The following is a 25,188-nucleotide window of genomic DNA, read 5'->3' as shown; positions in this document are numbered from 1 at the left end:
AGTATCTTTGGGCTTTGACTGGAGGGGAGTAGAGTTTACTGGAAGGGATGGGTTTAGGGTTGACTGGTTAACATTATACTATTGAGACCTATTTGTCCTTGTTGTGCAATTTACTGTTGTGCTTTGTAGAATTATGCTTTTTGCATACATTGTATGTGTGTTTGGACTCTTAATAAAAATAGATTTCAGTTAAAGGTAGGGCTTATCAATTCATAAATCCAATGCATTATATATTAACTATGCTTCATGAAATACCAATAATTTATTAATACAGCTAGTGTCACAAAGGCATCTGGGAAAAGATCATAAAATTATACAATTAAATTGGTTGTACAATCTGATCAGGATGATCACATACAATAGAATTCTCTCTCCTACAATAAATAGGACAGAGGTCTTCAAAAGCGAGAAAGCAAAGTGCTTAGTTTGCTTTTGTGCCAACAGCCCTGCATGCACGAAGATAGATAACAGTGTGTGGGTAGTCCTAAATTAAAAACAATGGCAGAAAGGTCAAGTGAAGATAGCTTAAAAGTCACCTGAGAGTTAAAACAGAACAAAATTTTTCCCTGCAAGCCCAGCAATAAAATCAGTTGTGCATTTAGGGTTGGACCATTAACATATAATCAAATAAAGGACAAGCAATTTTGCTCAACTTTCCAAATAAGCTGGGAATGATGCTTTGAATAAACTTAGGTTAGATTACATCTGGTGTGTTTGTTTTAAAAGCTATCATAACTCAAAAGTAAATTATGCATAGTGATGTGTTCAAAGGAATAAGATATCTAAGAGAAACAAATAACAGATTTACAACTACAGGAAGATTGCACTGGTAGCCAGTGAAGATTTCTAAATCAATTATTTCTCATCCTATCAAAATATCAGTTTTTGTTACATGAATTAAAAACACTTGCAAATCCCTATAAGGCAGTAATTTAAAAAAAAAAGCAAATGTTGTGGTATTCGCAGAAGTCAGACCAAAAGTTGACATATCCTAAGTCTGTGGCACAGATAAGAACTATAAAATATCTACATTTTGGAGACCAAAACCTACAGTTATGTTCATGCATGTCACAAATGAGTTAAAATGTCTCATTACTGACTGGTAGTAGTAATAATTACAACATTCAACACTCTTTGTTATATGTATTTATATATATAGTACGAGGGCTGACTGAAAAGTAATGAGACTGCCTCTGTTTATCTTTACAAGAAGTAAATGTGGCAATGCTGTGCTGGTTCTTGTGAAGCTCATACATCAACTGAACCTGCAGTTGGACTGCCGTAGTCTTCATTGTTGGGTCATAGCAAGAGGAAGAACTTCATAAGTTTCATCATGGCAAATGAGGAAGATGTGTCTGCGAGAGTACGCCAGAGGTGCGTGATTGAATTTTGTGTTAAACTTGGAAAGAGTAATAATGAAACTCTTGAAATGTTATGACAAGCATAAGGTGGTGAAACAATTAGCTATGCTGCGTACTCTCACAAAACACATCTTCCTCATCTGCCATGATGAAACGTGTAAAGTTCTTCCTCTTGCTGTGAACCAACAATGAAGACTACAGCAGGTTCCGAAACTTCGATGTACGAGCCCCACAAGAACCAGCACAGTGTTATCATGTCTAAGTCTTGGAAAGAAAACCAGAAGCAGACTCGTTACTTTTTCAATCAGCCCTCATACATGGAGAGAGAAAGAGACCGAGCGAGCACATGTACTGTTGCACACTTGCAAATGAGTGAAGTGATCAATTAATTTGAATTAAAACTATTGCTGGCTGGCTGGAACTGACTAAGTTCTGACAAGCAGAAGACAGCCTTCCTCTTCATTCATAACCATTGCCAACTTAGACACAAGAAATATTAAGTGGTCAACTATTGCCTAACAAAAAAATGCAAAGCTAGTATCAGTATTCCCAGATATAGGATATACTTATCCTCAGACAATAGTCCTCAGCTCTGTCCATACTGCCAGTAACCAAAAGTGTCTGGATGTTTCTACATTTTGCCTACTCTTGTGGTCTACATTTTGCCTACTCTTGGGCTTCTACAGGGGTACAATACCAGAAGTGGGAAGTCTAAAGGATTTATGATCCCGACTAAAATATGCAACACAATGCTCACAGCTACTGCTTCTGGGAGGAAAAGAAAGAGGCTACTGCTGGGAGCAGGGATGCAACACCAAAGCTGCTGCTGGGGTGGTTAGATAGGAGATGAAGAAATTATGTAGGCTGCAGCTGCTGGGAGAAGATGGACAGGCAATAGGGAACATTTAAAAGCTGTACTTGCTGGAGACAGTTGGACAATGAAGAGAAACTAAGGCTGCAGTTTCTAGAAGTAGGTGCATCATCTGCCCACCCCTAGCTGCTGCAGCTTTATCCTCTCTCCCATTGCCAGGTATGCTACAGGTGAGTGGGCAATAGAAAAGAGCAGTAGCCTCTTATCTGCTCCTTCCCTACAACTGTAATAAATACTCTTATTTATAAATGTTCATAAATAATTCCAGTTGTCCTGAATCTGGCTCCTAGATCCTAAGAAAATATGTTGAGGTCTGGTATAATGACCCAATCACATAGCAGGACAAGACAGAGGTAAAGTCAATTTGCAATGGTTATTTAGATGGTTACCAGAGCATTTGGAAGACGTGGGTACTGAATCAAGTCAGGTGTCAGTGGGTTAGACCCACTCCGAGAAGTTTCAGAATATGTTGGCTCAATTATCCAGATGATAAAGAATCACAAGTAAATCTTTCACTATTCAAAAATTAATTGTCACTTCTATGACAGGTCTCTCATATGGAAACTGTAAGCCACAGAAGGAAAGCTGATCTGTCTTGGGAAACATTAAACTCTTTTATTTAAACAAATAGCTGTTACTTATTTTTCTGCATACCACCAGTGTCTGATCTGAATTTACTTAATATACAACTAAAACTTGTTTTTTTTTCCCTTTCAACATTCCTCAACTGATATTTTATCTCACTTCTTCAATCATTTTCCTAAACCCAGGACATGGTGACCATCTCTGGGAAAAGATGACTTAAGTCATCAGAAATTTAAAAAATGAGGTTCGCACAATTTGAAACACAATAGTTCATAACCCACCTTTTATGTGAAAAAATAAAAAAGTTGCTTTTGCAGGCTGCTTATGGACCCATGCCATGTAAAATCAGCCATTCTCAATCTTTTAGATCAGCTACTTTAGTCACCTTTTTCCTTAGATGGTCATATAAAATAGTCCAGCATCAAGTGCTGGAATATATTTTTATTTCATTCCATTTGCTTATAGCCTACCAATCTGAAAATACTTATAGATGGCAGGGTATCATTTAAAATAAAATTCCTATACATAGCACAAATGAAGAATAAGCAAAAAGAATTCATATCCCCAATCCAATTTTTTCTCTCTTCTGCTTTCCCTTCTTTCTAATTTCTTTAATCTTTTGCATCTAACCAGATATCTTAAAGGAAAACTCAGCTATAAAGGTCTAAGAAAAGAAGGTGTTTGATTTTCTTCCAATAAAACACATAAGGCAATTTCCTGGAGCCCTAAGAACAAAAAGAGCTCTCCAAATGGTAGGACCATCAATAGAAGAGCTCTTTAATCACATGCTCACTAAAATAACAGTCTTCGAAGAGGGAACAGATGATCTAAGATGGCAAAAAGGAGAGTACTCATGAACAAAACAGCAAAGATAATCAAGCACTATACACCAGAGTTTTCTCTGCACAAGTTTAACTAATTCAATCCTCTATTGGATTGGAAGCCATAAAATAAGATGTGGTATGCTGAAAATTGTTGCACCACCCTAGTGAATTATTATGGTAATCAAGAAGATTAAAAACTATTATTTGCAAAACAGCTCTAAACAGGTTAGCAAAAACACAAGTATCGGACTAGCAGCTTTCCAGTGGCCACGGATACAATTTGGGTGGCCATGGAGATCTTGTAGATAATCACTGCTCCAAGAAATCTAATCTCTGAAATCTATTCAGAATCTCAGGACCGGAAAACATGCAAGCAGCAAGATCTTTGTTTTCTATCATTTTAGAACTAGCTTACTAGTAGTCAACTGCTTATTAGCAAACAAAATATAAAATTTGCAATGTATGCAATGATGTTTCAAAAATGATCTTGAAAATAAAACAAGAGCTGAATGTTGTCAGCATAAAAGTTTAACTCAAAGCGCTACTAGGAGACTAAAGACTGTACATAGATATTATGTTTAAATCGTTTTTTATTAAATTGTCCAGTAAGCAAACACTGTAAAATAAATGTACCATTGGACTGATCTAAATGAGAGTATAAATACAGCTACAAACTTCATTGTACCCCACTGCCACCCTCTCACTCCATGACATGGATACGGTTTACTAAACATATCATGTAGTATAAGAAAACTGACAAAAAATGTACTGAAAGAATAAAGAAAAAGAGATGGAAGGCCTGGTTTCTTATGGCTCCCCACCTTGAAACTGAAAACATACCACAATCCCCCCTCCCCAAAAAAATTTCTCCTTGCCCATCCCCCATGACCCCCACCCAACAGTTATATAAAATACTACAGGCAGTCCCCAGTTAAGAACAAGTTTTGTTTTTTAAAACTGCTCTTATGTCAGATTTGTATATAACTCAGAACATGTAGGTTTTAAGATTCTTGCTGCTTACCTCTGCTCCCAGCTGACAAAGGGCCAACTGCCCCTGCCAGTGTTCCCTCTAAGGTAGAGCATGCACAACCACACACTGTTCTTAATGTGGTCATGCATCATTCCTGAATCTGCTGCAGGAGAAGTGTAGGAGTCTATGCCACTGGAAATACTGTTCAGTCCCCTTCTTTGTCTGTACTTGTCAGCATAAAAATTCACAGCTTTCTCTCAATGAATGAGATCGGTCTAAGCTTGCTTGCTGTGCAGGCACACAGTGGAAAGGAGATGGCCAAAGGAGGATATATGATTCAGGTTTACAAAATAATGAGTGGAATAGAGCGGGAAAACTCTTGGTAAAATAAGCTTTATCCATTAATTAGCTCTCAGTGGCGTCAAAGGCAGCAGTAGCAACGTTCCTCCAACATCTTCAGCCTGACTATTTCTGGAGCGTACCAGAAATTAAATTAAATGAAGCTGCAACTGCATTTGAAAGTACAAGTCAGACTTAAGTCAGACGTTTGTAACCCGGGGACTGCCTGTATTGTAAAATATTAACTATCAGATTCTGGGCTCTTGAAGAGATTGACTGTAAATAAGGCTCCCAAATTAACAGAAACATATTTTTACTATGTTTTCTTCTCAAGGACCCCCCGAATCTCCCAGAGTGCCATTTGATGTAAACAATTCCTCCATGCGCATTAAGACAGAGGAGATGAGGACATTCAGGAAGAAAGAACACATCTCTTCCCAACAAAGTAAGCCTTATGTGCCATAAGTAGTGGAACACTTTTTTGTTTAGGGGGGGGGTAAAAGCTCAGCCCTAGCCCCAGCAGAATCCTGTGGCATGACCTCTCTCTCTAGCTCACTACTCCCCCACCTACCTTGCACGGTTGCTGTAATTTTAAATCTTTGGGCAGCCGCCGCACAACATCAATGAGCAAGACTGCCCTGGAAGTCTTCATTCTGCATCAAATTCCTGTTACCACATAGGCGGGACATTGCAAAATGAAGAGTTACGAGGCAGGCCTGCTCTTGCTGCATGGCAGCTGCCCAAAGATTACAGCAGCCTGGAGGAGGTAGGTGGGGGAGTAAAGCCATAACTGACCACCAATTTTTGGGAAGTCAAAACATGTAAGTGCCGACTAGGCAACCTGCCTAAAGTTTTGGTTATACCTGCTGTATGCCTATGTCTTGGTCGGCTCATCTCCCGCAATTTCCCCTCATCTAAAAATGCCCCTTTTCACTTTATGCGTTTAGAGATAGGGGAAAGGCCTAAGCTGGTTTTAGATACGTCTAAAACCAGCTTTGGTTATGGGTACTTGGACAATCAGGCTTTTTCATCGTCCAAATACCCATTTAGACCACTTTTTAGATGTTTTGGGTTTTTTTTATTATGAGCTCCATATTCTTTTTCCTGATATTTAAGTAAACATTTACATGAGAACTTTAGAAAAAAAGATGCTTCAATTGCCAAGACACGAGGTTTCAATGTAAGAAATGCTTTTCTTTTAAACTGAGTTGCCTTAGTAACATCTGGAAAAACAAGAACATTTTCCCCACAGAATTTCTTATTTTTATTTTGAAAGTAAGTTTTTAGAATCAGCGTTTTATCAGACTCATTGGAACATTTTACCAATAATGTAGCTTTGGTCAAAATAATGTCTTGTGAGTCTTCCAAGAAGCCAGTGAGATCAAATTCTGTGGGGGCAAGTTCTTCTAGTCCCAATTCAGAAGGGGTTTTCTTTTTCTGTGGCACATAATAAGTAGTTACCAACTACTTTTTTTTTTTTTTTAACGACTGAGCATTGGAAGCCTCCACAGTTTGTAGTTTATCTTCTCAGTCACTAGTGCACTGTTTATATTCATCTAGCTTCAAACAAAATTGTCGAGCTTCTCATGTACCATATCCACACAATAATGTGTTGTAATTTAGTGGCTACCATCACCTCTAAAGCTGTAGTTACTTCAGCAACAATCTCACCCAACCATGCGAACTGACTGAAGGGTTTGGTGCATCTGAAATCATAACCATCTTAGGTTTTACAGCACAAGGACGATCCTTGTCTCTCCTCTGTTTCTTAGATGCCATCTGCTCGCTTCATTTATGCAGTGAACCAGTCAAAAGGTACCCTGATATTAATGGTCTATTGTAAAATTATGCATCTCAACACTCTAAAAAAGGGGAAAATTAGAAGCAGGATGTAGGAGCTGAGCTTTTCAACAGCTGTTCCTCACGATTATACCACATGATCCTGTACATAAATATTAAAGCCTGAAGATAAGATGAACAGCCTTTACTAGTCTTTTGTTGACTTCAATTTTGCAAATAAAAACTACAGTTTTGAATACACATCTGAAAAAAGTTTGTACTACCTTTTTCATTATCCAAAATCTGTTCATAAAGGTCTGTAGATACTATTCTGGTTTGAACATGGTTGGCACTAATCACACATCTATGCAGCAAATAGGAAAAGAAAAAAAAAATCTATAGCTGCATGAAGATTAGGTACTTACTTGAATACTCTTCTTTCTAGTAAACAGGCACATCTTTCCTGAACCTTTGGGTAGCCAATCTATTCCCGTGAGAAATTTGTATAGAGAGCCTCATTATAATTTTTTGCTCCGCCTCCCATCTCTGGGCACTCCTCCAACTCCCCAGTTTGTATCAAAGCAGGCCCTAGAGAGGAAACATAAAAGGGAGGGGTATGGGGATGGACCTTTGGGACATATCAAAGCAGTCCCTGGAAACTAGGATGGTGCAGATAAGACTGCTGAAAGTACAGGTGATCCGAATGCACAATCCAATTTGGCTGCTTCCACCTTGTAAAACTTTGTGAAAGTATGAAGATCATGTCACCGCTCTGCAAATTTCTTCAGGTGACACCTCTTTAGACTTTGCCCACAAGGAAGCCACACTTCTAATGGAATGTGACTTTAAAGATACAGGCGTGCATTTCCCACTTTCGATATAGGCAGAAGAAATGGCCAAATGAATCCATCTGGAAATGGTCGCCTTGAAAGCCAAGTGGCCTTTACGGGCAGCACCTGCCAGCACAAAGAAGTAATCAGACATGCGGAACTCATTTTTCTCTCTAGATAATGCAGTAGTACCCTGTGAACATCCAGCAATCTCAGGACCTTGGTTGACGTGAAAGGATAAAACTACCTTAGGCAAGAAAGATGGAACTGTATGCAGAACTACTCCTGACTCCAAAATCCTGAGAAAGGGTTCTCTGCATGACAACGCCTGCATTCAAATACCTGTCAAGCCGAAGTGGTCGCTACTAAACCACCGTCTTGAATGTGAGGTCCATCAATGAGGCCTGCTCTAAAGGCTCATAAGGAACCCTGGTGAGCGCCCACAGGATCAGATTAAGACTCCACATAGGAAAAGGCTGTCTTACTGGAGAACACACATGTAATGCTCTTTTCAGGAATCTAGCCACATCTGAATGTATGGCCAGGGTGTCTTCATTTATTTATTTTTATTTAAAAATGTATTACCAGCAGCATCTTAGAATTCTGCACGGTGTACAATAAAACATACACTCACAGATACAGAAAAAATAGTCAAACTTAAAAAAATAACTTTCAAGGAAATGCTAGTTTGAACAAAATTGTATTCACATATTTCCTATACTTGAAGACCCCTTAACTTCAACTGGCAAAGCATTCTACATGGAAGCATCCTGTATTGAAATCATAAAACACCAAAAAGTCAAATGAGTCACAGATTTAAATGACAGAATTTCAAGCACCATTTGACTCTCAGAATGTAAAGATCGTGCTGGATGGAATAAAGAGCTTCATACAACAGGAATACTGTCTCTTAGTACCCTGAAGACCAAACAAACTACTTTAAATTCAAAGCAGGATGAAATAGGTAGCCAATGCAAATCCCATAAAACAGGCATAATGTGGTCAAATTTGGACGCATGCATGATAATCCGTGCCACAGCATTCTATGCCAGTTATAATGCATGAAACACATATTTGGATAGACCAAGATAAAGCAAATTACAGTAATCAAAAACAGGGACAGTACTGCAGTAATAACAGTTCGAAAGTTATCCAACAAAAGAAACTCTCTTAATTGTCTTAATAGACATAGCTTTAAAAAAGTGTTTGACACCACAGCCTTACTTTGCAGCTTAAAAAATAAGGCGGAATCAAGAATGATTCCCAAATATTTGCATTGACTGAGCACAGCAATCTTCACATCATCAAAGACAATCTCAGATGGAAACATATCCAATTGATTACTATGTCCATTATATAAAATTTGAGACTTTGCCACATTGAACTTAAGATGATTCCGAAACATCCAATCTTGAATCACATACAAACATTTTGTCTAACAACAAAAGAGCACTGGTCAGAAATCCCTTAACAGGAACCAAAAATTGTATATCATCTGCATAAAGCTGAAATAGTCAACCGAGAGAGAGTCGACAAGAGAGAGAGTCGATGGTTCGGGAACCGGTATACCCAGAGGATATACCGTGCAGGAAGATAGAGGGGAAGACTCACCGGATCACAGGCAAGACAAATCGAAAGGGACATAAGAGGAAAGGAAATGCAAGAAAGGAACAGGCCGCAAATTCAAGTGTATGTACACGAACGCAAGGAGCCCAAGGAATAAGATGGGTGAATTAGAAGCTATGGCACAAAAAGATAACATGGACATCATCGGCATCACGGAAACATGGTGGACTGAGGAAAACGTCTGGGACACTGTGCTACCGAAATACAAACTATACCACAGAGACATTTTGGCTCAAAAAGATGGGGGCATTGCCATATACGTCAAAGAGGGAATTGAATCTACTGGAGAGAACACACCACAACAGACAGATAAGTTAGAGTCTCTATGGGTCAAAATTCCAGGAACAAATAGACTGGAAATGAAGATCGGCATCTACTACCGACCCCCAGGGCAGTCCAAAGAAATTGATGGAGAAATGACTGTTGAGATTAAACACAACTGCAAGGGAGGCAACACAGCTATCATGGGTGGCATCAACTATCCGGGGATAGACTTGGACCTAGGCACCTCTGGCTGCGCTAGGGAGACCAAGTTCCTGGATGCTGTGGGCGATTGCTTCCTGGAACAACTTGTCAAGGAAAATACAAGAGGAAATGCAATGCTTGACTTAATTCTAAATGTTCCGCGAGGACCGGCACAACGTGTAGAAGTAGAATGGACGGTTCATAGACAAAACCACCAAAGACAAAGGTGCACACCGACAACTGAGCGCAAGACTGACATGCGCGCCGAAGAAAAAATGTTTTTAGGGGCTCCGACGGGGGTTTTTTGTTGGGGAACCCCCCCCACTTTACTTAATACAGATCGTGGCGGCATTGTGGGGGGTTTGGGGGGTTGTAACCGCCCTCATTATACTAGAAACTTAACTGTTTCCCTGATTTTTAGGGAAAAAGGGAAGTTTTCAGTAAAATGTGGGGGGTTACAACCCCCCAAACGCCCCACAAATAATAATAATAATAACTTTATTCTTCTATACCGCCACAATCTTACGACTTCTAGGCGGTTAAGCCCCCACAATGCGGCGCAATCTGTATAAAGTAAAGTGGGGGGGGGTTCCCCCACAAACCCCCTGTCGGAGCCCTTTAAAACAGTCATTTTCTTCGGCGCACACCTCCACATTGCGCTCAATTGTCTGCACGCGCCTTTGTCCCAGCGCGCTTTTGACCTGACACCAGAATGGACGCTGGGAAACAGCGATCACAACATGATTCGCTTCGACCTGAACGCAGGGGCGAAACATCGGTCCAGGCACTGAACTTCCGAAAAGGGAATTACGAAGGGATGAGACTCATGGGGGGGAAGAAGATTAAGAAGAGGATAAGCACTGTAAAAACGCTAAAGCAAGCTTGGTCCCATTTTAGAACACAGTCACCAAAGCGCAAAATCTATATATACCGCTTATCAACAAAGGATCCAAGAGGAAAAAGAACAAGGAACCGGCGTGTGGCTCACTGTAGAGTTGAAGAAAGCGATCAGAGACAAGAAAACTTTGTTTAAGGGATGGAAAAGGTCAAGAACGGACGAAAACTGGAATAAGCACAAACAACATCAACGCAGATGCCATAAGGTGGTAAAAGGGGGTCAAAAGAGACTACAAGGAAAAAATAGCCAAGGAGGCGAAAAACTTCAAGCCGTTATTTCAATATATTAAGGGGAAACGACCCACGAAGGAGACGGTGGGACAGTTGGATGACCATGGAATAAAGGGAGTGCTAGAGGAGGACAAAGCAATCGCCGACAAACTGAACAAATTTTTTTGCATCTGTATTTACCGACGAGGATATACACGGTATACTGGAACTCAGACTATCTGCTGGAAACGAAGACGGGAAACTGACAGGGTTAACAGTCAGTCTAGAAGAGGTATGCAGGCAGATCGATAGGCTTAAGAGTGATAAATCCCCGGGACCGGATGGCATCCATCCGAGGGTAATCAAGGAACTGAAAGGGACTATAGCTGAACTGCTTCAACTAATAGCCAATCTGTCGATCAAGTCGGGAAAGATTCCGGAAGACTGGAAGGTGGAAAATGTTACTCCGATCTTCAAAAAAGGTTCGAGAGGAAATCCGGGAAACTACAGACCGGTGAGTCTGACCTCGGTACCGGGAAATATGGTAGAGGCGCTGATAAAGGATCGCATCAATGATCACCTTGACGGACACAGTCTGATGAGGACCAACCAGCATGGTTTCAGCAAAGGCAGATCTTGTTTGATGAACTTGCTGCACTTCTTCAAGGGAGTAAACAGGCAGATAGACAAGGGTGACCCGGTCGACATTGTATATCTGGATTTTCAGAAGGCATTCGACAAGGTTCCACATGGACGACTACTTCGGAAAATTGCGAGCCATGGAATCGAGAGTGAAATACTCACGTGGATTAAAAACTGGCTGGAACATAGGAAACAGAGAGTGGGGGTAAATGGACAATACTCAGACTGGAAAAGCAACACCAGTGGGATGCCACAGGGCTGGATGCTTGGACCCATGCTCTTCAACATCTTTATAAACGATCTGGACATTGGTACGATGAGTGAGGTGATTAAACTTGCAGACAATACGAAGTTATTCAGTGAAGACACAGGGGGATTGCGAAGATCTGCAACGTGACATAATGGACATCAACATGGCAAATGAGGTTCAACATGGATAAGTGTAAAGTGATGCATATCGGTAACAAAAATCTCATGTACAAATACAGGATGTCCAGGGCAGTACTTGGAGAGACCTCCCAGGAAAGGGACTTGGGAGTTCTGATTGACAAGTCGATGAAGCCTTCCACGCAATGTGCAGCGGCGGCAAAAAGGGCGAACAGAATGCTAGGAATGATAAAGAAGGGGATCACGAACAGATCAGAAAAGGTTATCATGCCTCTATACTAGGCCATGGTACGCCCTCACCTGGAATACTGCATCTAGCACTGATCGCCATACATGAAGAAGAACACGGTACTACTAGAAAGGGTCCAGAAAAGAGTGACTAAAAAGGTTAAGGGGCTGGAGGAGTTGCTGTACAGTGAGAGATTGGAGAAACTAGGCCCCTTCATTGAAAAGAGGAAGCTGAGAGGGGACATGATCGAAACATTCAAAATACTGGAGGGAATACACTTAGTAGATAAAGACAGATTGTTCACCCTTTGCAAGGTAGGAAGAACGAGAGGGCACTCTCTAAAGTTGAAAGGGGATAAATTCTGTACAAACAGAAGGAAGTTCTTCTTCACCCAGAGTGGTAGAAAACTGGAACGCTGTTCCGGAGTCTGTTACACGGAAAAACACCCTCCAGGGATTCAAGACAAAGTTGGACAAGTTCCTGCTAAACTGGAATGTACGCAGGTGTGGCTGGACTCATTTAGAGCACTGGTCTTTGACCTGGGGGCTGCCGCGTGAGCGGACTGCTGGGCACAATGGACCACTGGTCTGACCCAGCAGCGGCAATTCTTATGTTCTTATGAAAATGTATACCTAATTTTTTAAGCTCCTGACAAAAAAAGAGCAGACAATAAGGCAGACCCCTGAGGTACTCCTTTTGTAAGAGCAGCCCAATCAGAACAATCTTGATAAACACACAAGTCCTGTCAGTCAAAAAAAAAAAAAAACCAAAACCAATCTAAAACCTTACCTCTAATACCCAAGGATCTCAACCTCATCAATAAAATCTGGTGATTGGCAATGTCAATAGCAGATTAAATGTCCAGTAAAATCATAAAAAAAAAACAATTGCCATGATCAAGATCTACATATATAAAATCAAGACTAGACAACAACAGCAACTTTGTTTACCTTGGGTCGGAAACACGAAATACCCGCTACCTGAACTTACAGGGAGCCAAGTGCCAGGCCTTTTACTAGCTCTTCTTGCAGGAATGCTAGCGATATGGAAATTGGAACTGTGACAGGGTCCAAACTCCTCCGTGTGTACCAGACCTTGAAACACTTTCAGGCCTTACATAGGCAGCTAAGGTTGACTGTTTCTTGGATCTTAAGAGGGTGGCAATCACCACATCTGAGTAGCCTTTGCACTTCAAAGCTGTGCGCTCAAGACCAAAGCATTCTGGATTCTCCAGGGTGATGGGGCCCTGCGAAAGCAATCTCTGGAGACATGGAAGACTTGAGATCTCGTTCCTTCTGTAAACATATAAGATCTGCATACCATGGCCATCTCAGCCAGTCAAGCGCAACAAGAACTACCAGTCCTAGGTGCAACATTATTCTCATTAGGACTCTGCCTATCACAGGTCATGGAGAGAACACCTATAGGAGCTCTAGGAGCAGCACCAGGGCATCCAAGTCTTCGCGACTGAAGAATCAAGCCACCTTTTTGTAGGTAACTGATGCTTTCAAATCAGATATTGGGCGACCCACTGGCTCACAATGCAGTTGAACGCCTTGGGAGACAGCTCCAATTCTCCAGGATCCAGAGTCTTCCAATTGAAAAAAATCCGCTTACACATTGTCCACTCCTGCTATGTGTGCTGCCAAGAGTGCCTTGAGGTGGGTCTCCACCCACTGAAATAACATTTGAGCTTCCCGGCAAAGAGAGGCTCTCTCGGTGTCCCCTTGCCGATTCGCCTAGGATGCAGCCGTTGCATTGTTTGAGAAAACTTGCACCAATTTGCTCTATAGCATGCTTCCAAACATCTGCAGTGCCAGGCGGATGACCTTCAGCTCCAACCAGTTAATCAACCACTTTCTCTGGGAGGGGGACCAGTGTCCCTGAACTGAACACCATTCACATTGCACTCCCCATCCTTAATGGCTGGCATCCGTGATCACAATCATCAATGTGGAGATGTGGAGAGGGAGTCCTATGGATAGGGACTATGGCCGTAGCCACCAGGTCAGACTGTTATGTGCCTCTGCTGTCCAAGGCAGCAGCAGCAACGCATCCTATTGCAGTCACAATTGAGATATGAACATTTCCTGGAGTGGACATAGATGTGCCCTTGCCCAGGGGACCACATCTATAGTCTCTACAATCAACTCCAGCACCTGCAAACAATGTCAATGCTCATCCGGATCCAGCCCCACTAGCCATGATGCAGAATCTCCTGCTATGGAGGACCAAGACTGGGAGAGTAAAGGCATATGTACTGAATCTTCCTCATCCCAGTTCTCATCCTTCTGGACTCCCATCTCGTGCACATGGTTCTGTTGGGATGCGCATGGTTTTTTGGACGCGCTCTTAGGGGGAGTGACCCTCGGCACCAGTACTGTCGTGACTCCCAAGGGTTCCATGCAGACACTGTTGATCAAATAGGTTTCATACACCACATTAATGAATTCTGGGGACAAATGTTGTCCAGGATGCCCAAAAGGTCCCTGAGTTCACTCCCATGTCCCTTTCTGGGGTTTTGCTGCAGGTGCATGACTGCGCTTCACCAGGGACACATTATTGCCTTTTCCGTGCTCCAACTAGGCTTTTTGCCCTGGAACTTACACTCCCAAGGGAACTAGAGGAGGATAAGCCAATGGCTCCTGTGAAACATGGACAATTCTCAGGCTGCCATCCAGCACAAATCTCATATAAGTGTTTACCACCTGGACTCTATATTGTTAACGTCAGTAATAAATCTCAAAGGGAAGCCTCAGCCCCACCACTCCACCGCAAAGCCACTTTTCAAATTGCAGGAAGCTTTACGTGGCGCCTCATCATTGGCTGTCACCTTATTGATAATAAACTTTTCCTTGTTCTGCTTTTTATGTAATGAAATTATCTAAAAATCTTTTTGTTGCATAACAGCATTTCCTCTAATAAATATATATAAATATAAAGTGCTTAAATAGTGTATTTGTACTTAGTTATATCACAGCCAAAACCTAGGAGTCTGACCCGACATGTTTCACATACATTGCTGTATCAAGGGTCCCCCGAGGTCGCTGTTGTCATCCGACTCCAAAATCTGTGAGAGAAAGATAATTTCATTACATAAAAAGCAGAACAAGGAAAAGTTTATTATCAATAAGGTGACAGCCAATGATGAGGTGCCATGTAAAGCTTCCCGCAATTTGAAAAGTGGCTTTAGGGTGGAGTGGTGGGGCTGAGGCTTTCCTTTGAGATTTATTACTGGCATTAACAATATAGAGTCCAGGTGGTAAACGATTATATGAGATAGTACTGAACTTTAAGAAACATTCTAACTTATGCCACAGTTTATTTGGATCCAGCACAAATCTGGCATAAATCTGAGGTCTCCTGACCTGTGGAGTCTATCCCATCTGATTTTGAGCTAAATCAAGGTGCTTTGAGGCAGATAGTAGCTTTTATCTCCAAATTGGGAAATCCAAGATGGCCACCACAGCAGTAGCAGAGAGATGGGAGGTGGAGCAAAAAATTATAATGAGGCTTTCTACACAAATTCTCATAGAAATACATTTGCCCGAAGGTTCAGGAAGGATGTGCCTGTTGTACTAGAATGGGTGAATATCCTCTCTAATTACCAGCTAAATGAGGAAGTAAACTTGTTAAATAGCAGACAAAATTTGTGAGGACACAATGGGATAATCCAGCATCAACAATGCATGAAGCCCATACAAACCAATCATACAATGCTATAAAATGTTCAAATATTAACCTCCATATAATATTCTGACATCAGACCAAATTTTGACCAGAACAGACAACTCTACACTCAAAATCATCTTACTTATGCATTTTATATAACATAAAGAGCTTTTTTCCTGGATATCCACACCTACTCTTCCACACAACCCAGTCATTAAGTTGCTCCCTGATTAAGACACATTAATAAACTGTTTAGCTCAAGGCACTGACAAAACTACCATTTGACAGAAAAAGATAAACATCTGAAAAGCAACTAATAATGTTAGTTCCTACCTGACTACTGTAGAAAATTCTAACTACTATAAAATTATAGTACTATAAAAATGTTCTCATTAATTATCTACTCAATAGAAAAATGGCATAACAAGAAGGAAAATTATCCTTAAATACATATTCTGTGGCAATCTATAGTAAATATTTTTTATATAAAACAGAAAGAATTAAATTCAAACTATTGAAGCATGTAGGATGGGTATGTATCATATTACTGTGCTAGTTTGGCATCCTACTATGCAAACTTTGGCATCCTTTTTCCAAAAGCTGAACTAGATTGTTTGCTCTCTAATATTTCCAAGTATTTTAGCAGAGAAACAGTGCCATCTTTTGACTTAGCACATACCCTCCGTATCACCAGTGAAAAGTTATTTCTCAGCTCAATATATTTATACCAGTTTTTTTTATTCTAAGTTTTAATTTAATATATTGAGCTTTCTCTGCTCACTATTCAGCTGTGCCTTCAATGAATAGGTGCTCTGCACTATCTGAAGCAAGACTGAGAACACATTCCATGTCCCTTAATAGGTTCTCTTAACAAGTAACAGCAGGGGCCAAAGTATACAAAACTGCAAACAATTTTCCAGTACTACATACAAAATTTACTCTTAAGGATACCTTTTTCATGAATATCAAGTATATCTTTAGTAGAATAGATATTAATAAAAATAATTGCTGATCTGCACATGTTATTAATCCAGGTAACCTTACTATTATAGCTCTCATGTCATATCGCAGCTCCACTGACAACATCTACCAGCAAAATTATTTCAAACAATAAATCCTGAAGACTATTCTGAAAAACATATTCTGCATATGCCATCAGTTTTCAGTCTGAGGGTACCACAGGATGATGTGTCATCATAGAGCAAAGCTGAAATGAAGCAGACCAAGCTTGTAAAGAAATAATTTGATATTACTTACACCAATGACACAATGTCTCCACGGTGCACGCTGTAATTCCTAATACTCCAGCGATTTAGAAGCACAATATCTGACCCAAGTTTTCCCTCTGGATTCAAGGAAGGCTAAATAAATTAAATAATGAAATACATTTATATTTTTTTTAATAATGTGCATATATAATATATACTTATGAGTTCCTCCTTTTACACTTCCATTACAGCATGTAACGGGGAGCATGTAGTGCAGTGGTTAGAGCTACAGCCTCAGCACCCTGAGACTCTGGGTTCAAATCCCATGCTGCTCCTTGTGACCCTACGCAAGTCACTTAAGGGCAAATTCTATACGAAGCGCCCAAAAGTTAGGCATTCAAGTAAAATTGGGTGCTGTTTAGTGAATCACGCTGAGCGGCACCTATTTTGGAGGCACCCAATAAATAGGCCAGCTCTAGGCACAACTAAAAGTTAGGCTCCCATTTGAGTGCTTAAGCATGCTTAAGAGCAGTGATTCTGTAAGAAGGCGCCTAATACATAGCCACGCCCACCCCTAACATGCATAGCGCCTATTTTTTTTTGAAGGCCGCCTAAATTTTTAGAGGCGCCATGTTACAGAATCACGCTTTCTTGATAGGCGCCTATGTTTCGATCAGTGCTGATTAAAAAGCTTAATTGAGCTTGTTATTCAATTTAGATAGGCGCCTATCTAGTTGGGCACCTCCGAAATAGGTGCCTAACTTTAGGCGCTGGTTATAGAATTGAGGTTATAGAATCCTCCATTGCCCCAGGTATGTTAAAGTGTAAGCCCACTGGGACAGAAAGGGAAAAATGCTTGAGTACCTGATTGTAAACCTCTTAGGTTATAAGTGGTATATAAATACTAAAATAAATAAATGAAAGGGGAAAAGCAAAGTTATTAACCATTAACATACATTTTTCTTAGTCCACAATATTAATTAAGTGCACAAGAGGATGACATCATTCATGGTGTTGGGAAAAAACCAGCTCAAAACTAGTATAAAATTCTGAATATAGACAGAAATGGCAGAAATTGTGCATGTGATTAATTCTGTCTATGGCAAACCCATTTCAGGTAAGTAACTGCTTTTTGTATCGACAAGCAAAATGTAATCAGGCACATAAGTAGATGACTTCTAAGTACAGGGCTGATCCATTCAGTCAAATGACAATGCAAGAGTTGCACAAATCAGAGCCTGGTTGGTCAGTAATGCATGACCAAATCCACCGCATTCTATAGTATTTTTTCAGGTAATTAGCTCTAATACATATAAGTAGCTTAAGTACTATTCAATAAGGCTGCACATAAGTACTATAGTTTTAACTATATGAGGGAGCATATACATGACTAGAGCATAGGTGGAGCTCCTAGTTACACATACAACTTACAGAATACTGTAAGTTATGCACATCCCTGCCACATTTAGGCACCCATAGTTATACCAGGTCTATGGGTGGCATAACTGCAGGTGCCTACATGTTAGGTGTGCTGATACCGGATTAGACTAGTATTATATAGTGACATATGGGTACCCAGATGGCATTATAGAATATGCTCCTATTGCATGTTATTTGGAAGGGGTTAACTAGAGGTACCCTATTATAGAACTGTCCCCTTTATGAGTATGCTTTACATTGCATAAAGTGAATTGATGCAATAGATTTTGCTAAAAGCAGTACATAAAATTAAACAAAATGAATGTAAATACATGCAGAGATTTTTGCACAATAATTGCGTAAACACCTTGGTTTTGGATAGTTTGTTGGATCTCAAGGTTTTGTTTAATGAATGGGATTATGTGTCAAGGTTTATTCTAGATCAAATTACTCCAATTAAGGAGGGGTATATAAGAGAAAGCTGGAGGTTGCAAGGTTTTGTTTTTTTTCTAGGCAGTTAGTGGATGCTTATAGAAAGGTTAGGCAGGAGAAAGGTGTTGAATTAAAGTAAATCAGCAAATCAACATAAACTATTCAGTACAGAATAAAAAATATGTTTGTGTTGAAGAGGTTACATTTAGAGATAAACCAACTATGTCAGTTACATTGTAACATAGTAAATGATAATCATTACGCATTCATGTTTTAATTGTCTTTTCTTTAATATTTCTGGCAATAGACCACAGAAGTTCACCAAATACTGTCTTTAGGTTCCCACTCCATCCTATCCTAACCATCCTGTCACTGGAGCTTCTATCAAAGCCCTCCCCAGCTCACCCTAAATCAAATCACCATATATGGGACCATGCAGGATCGCCCAGTGCCATTCATTTTCTAATTAGAGTTCCTCTGTGTTCATCCCATGCTTTTTTGAATTCCGTCAGCGTTTTCATCTTCACCACCTCCCTTGGGAGGACATCCAGGCATTCATCACCCTCTCTGTGAGAAAGAATTTCCTAAATGTTTGTTTTTAATTTGATATGATTATTGTTTGTCTGATTTGTTCCCCATATTTGATTATTTATGAAATTGTACATCGCCTAGAAACTGTGATAGGCAATTAATCAAATTATATAATAAACTTGGAAAACTTGGAAACTAAGTCTGCCACCACACAACCTCGATTCATGCCCTCTAGTTTTACCATTTTCCTTTCTCCGGAAAATATTTGTTTCTATATTAATGCCTTTCAAGTATTTAAACCTCTGTATCATATCTCCTCTTTCCCTCCTCTCCTCTGGCGTATATATATTCAGGTTCCAGTCTCTTCTCATACTTCTGATGGCACAAGCTCCATACCATTTTCGTCACTTTTCTCTAGACCACTTCAAGTCTTTTTACATCCTTAGCCAGATATGGCCTCCAAAAACAAACACAGTACTCCAGGTAGGGCTTCACCAATGACCTGTACAGGGGTATCAACACCTCCTTTCTTCTGCTGGTTATGCCTCTTTCTATACAGCCCAGTATACTTCTGGCAACAGCCACAGCTTTGTCGCACTGTTTTGTTGCCTTCAGATCCCTCTCCCCATCCATACCTATCAGCTTCTCACTTTCAGGATACAGTTCCCTTGGATTTCTACTCCCCAAGTGCATCACTATGCACTTCTTGCCACTGAATTTTAGTTGCCAAACATTAGATCACTCTTCTAACTTTGCAGATCCTTCTTCATGTTTTCCACTTCCTCCGGGATGTCCACTGTTACAAATCTTGGTATCATCCGCAAAAAGGCAAATCTTACCTTCTAACCCTTCAGCAATGTCATTCACAAATATATTTTAACAGAATCAGACCCAACACAAATCTTCGTGACACTCTACTACTCACCTTTCCTTCTTCTGAGCGAATTCCATTAAACACCACTCTCTAGCTTCTGTCCTTCAACCACTTACTAATCCAGTTCACTACTTTGGGTCCTAAGTTCTTCCCTTCGTTTATTCAAGAGTTGTTTGGTCCAGTGTAGGGTTTGACATATGGAGCAGAGGGACCTTCAGTTGAGAAACATAGTAGTAGTAGACACTAGTGCTGCCTGACTCAGGGGAAAAAATTTTGATTTGATTTAGCATATTGAAATCGATTTTTCAATTTGATTTTCCCACCCAATTGGGCTTTTTTTTCAAACTTCCTGGTGGGTGTAGTTTGTAGCCTCTTCACCCACCCTATTCCCCTTTGCCTCTCCAACCCCATGTTGGCCCTGTGGTGTAAACAAACAAAAAAGACTTTTCCTCTCTCTGTTAGATCCTAGCTCACGCTCGCTGACTAACACCAGCTCTGGCAGGATACACATTTCAAATCTGACATATTATACTCACAAAATACAAAATAAAATTATTTTTTCTACCTTTTGTTGTCTGGTCATTTTATTATTAAATCATATTGGTCCCAAGCTCTGGTTTCTGTATGCCTTTTGTTAACTCGCTCATCAGGGTCTCCTGCCCATTTGACATTTTCGTCTTTCTTCGTGCTCACCATCCATCTTCCATCTCTGCACCTTCCCTTCTATTGTCATATCCAACATTTCTGTTTCTTTCCCACTGTCTACCATCTCTCTCTCTCCCTGCCTTTTGCCCTATGTAAAACCTCTCTATTCTCCTCCATGCAGCATCTCTCCTTTCCTCCCCTCCATTATCAAGTGCAATATTTCTTTCTCTTTCCCCATCCCCACTACCCTATGTCCAATATTTCTCCCTCTCTCTTGTCCATGAATATCTCTCTCCCCTCCACCATATGTAGGATTTATTCCTCTCACCCCTTTCTACCTCTTTGTTGCATCTCTCCCTTCCTCTCCTCCACCCCTTGTCCAACAATTCTTCCTTTCTTCTTCCATGTGCAGCAGCTTTCCATCCCTCCCTGCCATCCCCCTGAGTAGCAGTTTTGCATTAGAGAGTTGCACGGGGACAGAAATCCCACCCATCCCTGCCCGTCCAGGCCAGGATCCTCACCGTCCCCACCCGGATCCTCTCCATCCCCACCCGTCCCCATCAGGATCCTCTCCATCCCCACCCATCCCCGCAAGGAATTACCTTCCCCGCCCATCCCCATAAAAAGCAGCAATTACTTCTGACAGGATCATCACTTCCACAGTTTCTTTTGTGTTTGTGCTGCTATTTTCCTTGTGGAATCTCTTTGGTGGAACCCTTTTTTTGTGTTCTGTTCAGGTAATTAACTTATAAACCCCCTCTTTTACTAAAGCTGACGTGTCCATTATATTATATTATATGAACAAACCCTAATTCCAAAGCCTTCCATCCCCGTGGGAGTCCCGTGGGCCAGAGGGGGGTCCCCGTGGGAGTCCCGTGGGTTAGGGGGGATTCTGGCGAGACCCACGGGATTCCCGCGATCCACGTTCCCATGCAGACCTCTAGTTTGCATCCCTCCCCCATCCCCCTAGCTTTCCATGCCTCTTTCCCATTCCCATGTGCAACAGCTTTCAATCCCTCCATCCTCCTGTGCAGCAGCTTTCTATCCCTCCCCATTCTTCTATGCAACAGCTTTTCATCCCTCCCCATCCTCCTGTACAGCAGCTTTTCATCCCTCCACATCCTCCTGTACAGCAGCTCTTCCCTACTCCCTATGCAGCCTACTCCCTATGCAGCCGCTTTCCATCCCTACCCCCATGCAGCAGCTTTCCATCCTTCCCCATCCCCCCCGTGCAGCAGCTTTGCATCCCTATCCCCATGCAGCTTTCCATCTCTCTCTCCCATCCTCCTGAGCATCAGCTTTCCATCCTTCCCCATCCCCCTATGCAGCAGCCTTCCCCCCCATATCCCCATGCAGCAGCTTACCAGCCCTCTCTCCCATCCCTTCCATCCTCTCTCCCATCCCCCTGAGCAGCAGTTCTCCATCCCTCCCTCACCCCCCTTTGCAACAGCTTTTTATCCCTCGCTCCTATCCCTATGCAACAGCTTTCCATCCCTCTTGCCCATCCTCATTTGCAACAGCTTTCCATCCCCTGAGCAGCAGTTTTCCATCCCTCCCCATCCTCCTGTGCATCAGCTTTTCATCCCTCCATCCTCCTGTGCAGCAGCTTTTCATCCCTCCCCTACTCACTGTGCAGCAGCTTTTCATTCCTCCCCCATCCCCCTGTGCAGCAAATTTCCATCCCTCCCTTATCCCCTGTGCAGCAGCTTTCCACCCCCTATTCCTCTATGTAGCACCTCCTGACCAACCACACACCCCACTACCATGAAAAGCACAGTTACTTACCGTAACAGGTGTTATCCAGGGACAGCAGGCATATATTCTCACATGTGGGTGACGTCATCTACGGAGCCCCGGCGCGGACAGCTTTTCAAGCAAACTTGATTAAAGTTTCAAGTTTGCACACTGCACCACGCATGTGCGTGCCTTCTCGCCCACTAGAGGGCGCATCCCACCTCGTGGTCCTCAGTTCCATAACTAGCAAGGAAGCCATCCCCGGGGAGGCGGGCGGGTTGTGAGAATATATGCCTGCTGTCCCTGGATAACACCTGTTACGGTAAGTAACTGTGCTTTATCCCAGGACAAGCAGGCATGATATTCTCACATGTGGGTGACCTCCAAGCTAACCAAAAAAGGGCAGGTGGGAGGATGGCAATTTAGGAAAACAGATTTTGCAAAACTGACTGGCCAAACCGGCCGTCACTCCTGGATAAAGTGTCCAGGCAGTAATGAGAGGTGAATGTATGAACCGAAGACCAAGTGGCAGCCTTGCATATGTCCTCCATCGGAGTGGATCGGAGGAAAGCTATCGAAGCTGCCATCGCTCGAACCTTGTGCCCCGTGACTCGACCCGGGGGAGGAAGGCCGGCCTGAGCGTAGCAAAAGGAAATGCAAGCGGCCAACCAGTTAGACAGAGTGCGCTTGGAAACTGGATGCCCTAATCGATTGGGATCGAAGGACAAAAACAATTGAGGAACCTTCCGATGAGGCCTGGTGCGTTGAAGATAAAATGCCAACGCCCTCTTACAGTCAAGCGTGTGAAGCGCCGTCTCGCCCGGATGGGAGTGGGGCTTCGGGAAGAACACAGGAAGGACAATGGACTGATTGAGGTGGAAGTCAGAAACAACTTTAGGTAAAAACTTGGGATGGGTGCGGAGGACCACCTTGTCGTGATGAAAGACAGTGAAAGGAGGGTCCGCAACCAAGGCTTGCAACTCCCCAATCCGCCTGGCGGAGGTGAGGGCAATCAGAAACACCGCCTTCCAAGTCAGAAATTTCAAGAGGGACTTGTTGAGTGGCTCAAAAGGGGGTTTCATCAGTTGAGCCAGAACTACATTCAAATTCCACACGACAGACGGAGGCTTAAGAGGGGGGCAAACCCTGAGTAACCCTTTCATGAAGCGTGTCACCAAGGGATGGAGTGACAGAGGGCGTCCCTCCAGAGGTTGGTGGAAAGCGGAAATCGCACTGAGATGAACCCGCACCGAAGTGGTTTTCAAGCCGGAGCGCGACAAATGAAATAAATATTCTAAAACCGAGGATACCGGAACTGATACCGGATCCAGGTGAAAAGACGAACACCAGGTGGAAAACCTGGTCCATTTCTGCGCATAGCAAAGTCTCGTCGAGATCTTGCGGGAGGCTTCCAACACCTCCTTCACCGATTGAGACAGGTCCGGAGGAGTCAGGGAACAAGAAACCAGGCTGTCAGGTGCAATGACTGCAGATTGGGATGTAACATGGATCCTTGACTCTGAGACAGCAGAGAAGGAGAGACAGGCAGGGGAAGAGGCTCTCTGGCACTGAGCTGGAGCAGCAGGGAGAACCAGTGCTGACGCGGCCACCGAGGTGCTATGAGAATCATCGTGGCCGTGGACGATTTTAGGTGTACCAACGTTCGCATGATCAGAGGGAACGGAGGGAATGCATACAGGAACCTCCCTTCCCAGTCGAGTAGGAAGGCATCCGCTTCCAGACGGTCCTGCGAGTACATCCGAGAACAATATCGTGGTAGTTTGTGTGTCTCCGGAGAGGCAAACAGATCCACCTGTGGCGTTCCCCAGCGAGCGAAAACCTCACGTAGAACTGCTGAGTGTAGAGTCCACTCGTGCGGTTGCAGAAGTCGACTCAGTTTGTCCGCCAGGCAATTCCGTTCTCCTTGGATGTAGACCGCCCGGAGGAAGATGTTCCGGGAGGCCGCCCACTCCCAGAGGCGAAGAGCTTCGGAGCAGAGGGGCCATGACCCCGTTCCCCCCTGCTTGTTCACATAATACATTGCCACCTGATTGTCCGTGCGGACGAGGACCACCTGGTCCTGCAATATGTGAACGAAGGCTCGAAGTGCTAGGAAGATGGCTCGCAGCTCTAGCACGTTGATGTGACACTGACGGTCTTCTGTCGACCACAGGCCCTGCGTGCGAAGACCGTCGAGATGGGCTCCCCACGCGTACTCCGAGGAGTCCGTGGTCAGGACCTTGCGAAAGGGCGGAGTGCGAAACAATAGCCCCATGGACAGATTTGAAGAGTCTGTCCACCAACGCAGCGATTTCCGCAAGGGCGGAGTTACCGAAATGAGGCGAGACACCGGGTCGCACTCCTGACGCCACTGGGACGCAAGGGTCCACTGAGGGATCCTCAGATGTAGCCTCGCAAACGGTGTGACATGTACCGTCGAGGCCATATGGCCCAGCAGCATCATCATGCGCTTGGCCGACACCTTCGACAGTTGAGAGACCTGGTGGCTCATCCGTACCAGGGCTTCCAACCGCTGGGTCGGCAGGTAGGAGCGTAGGCGCACCGTGTCCAGCACCGCACCTATGAATTGAAGAGACTGCAACGGCCTCAACTGAGACTTTGGAAAGTTTATCTCGAACCCGAGAGTTTGCAGGAAGG

At 42.7% G+C, this 25,188-nt stretch overlaps 1 protein-coding gene across 6 annotated transcripts in view; it reads right to left on the bottom strand.

The window, feature by feature from the left end:
* Positions 1 to 25,188, bottom strand: part of IMMP2L (inner mitochondrial membrane peptidase subunit 2) — a 983,007-nt gene that overhangs the window by 899,423 nt on the left and 58,396 nt on the right. For all 6 annotated transcript variants that reach the window (XM_033958067.1, XM_033958065.1, XM_033958069.1 and 3 more), the window contains one exon: positions 16,945 to 17,048. In XM_033958067.1, the coding sequence (XP_033813958.1) occupies positions 16,945 to 17,048 (104 nt within the window). The remainder of the gene's footprint in view (positions 1 to 16,944; positions 17,049 to 25,188) is intronic.

This window comes from Geotrypetes seraphini, chromosome 9 (genome assembly GCF_902459505.1).
Source record: "Geotrypetes seraphini chromosome 9, aGeoSer1.1, whole genome shotgun sequence".
NCBI classification, from domain to species: domain Eukaryota; kingdom Metazoa; phylum Chordata; class Amphibia; order Gymnophiona; family Dermophiidae; genus Geotrypetes; species Geotrypetes seraphini.
This window is presented reverse-complemented; position numbering and strand designations above follow the sequence as displayed.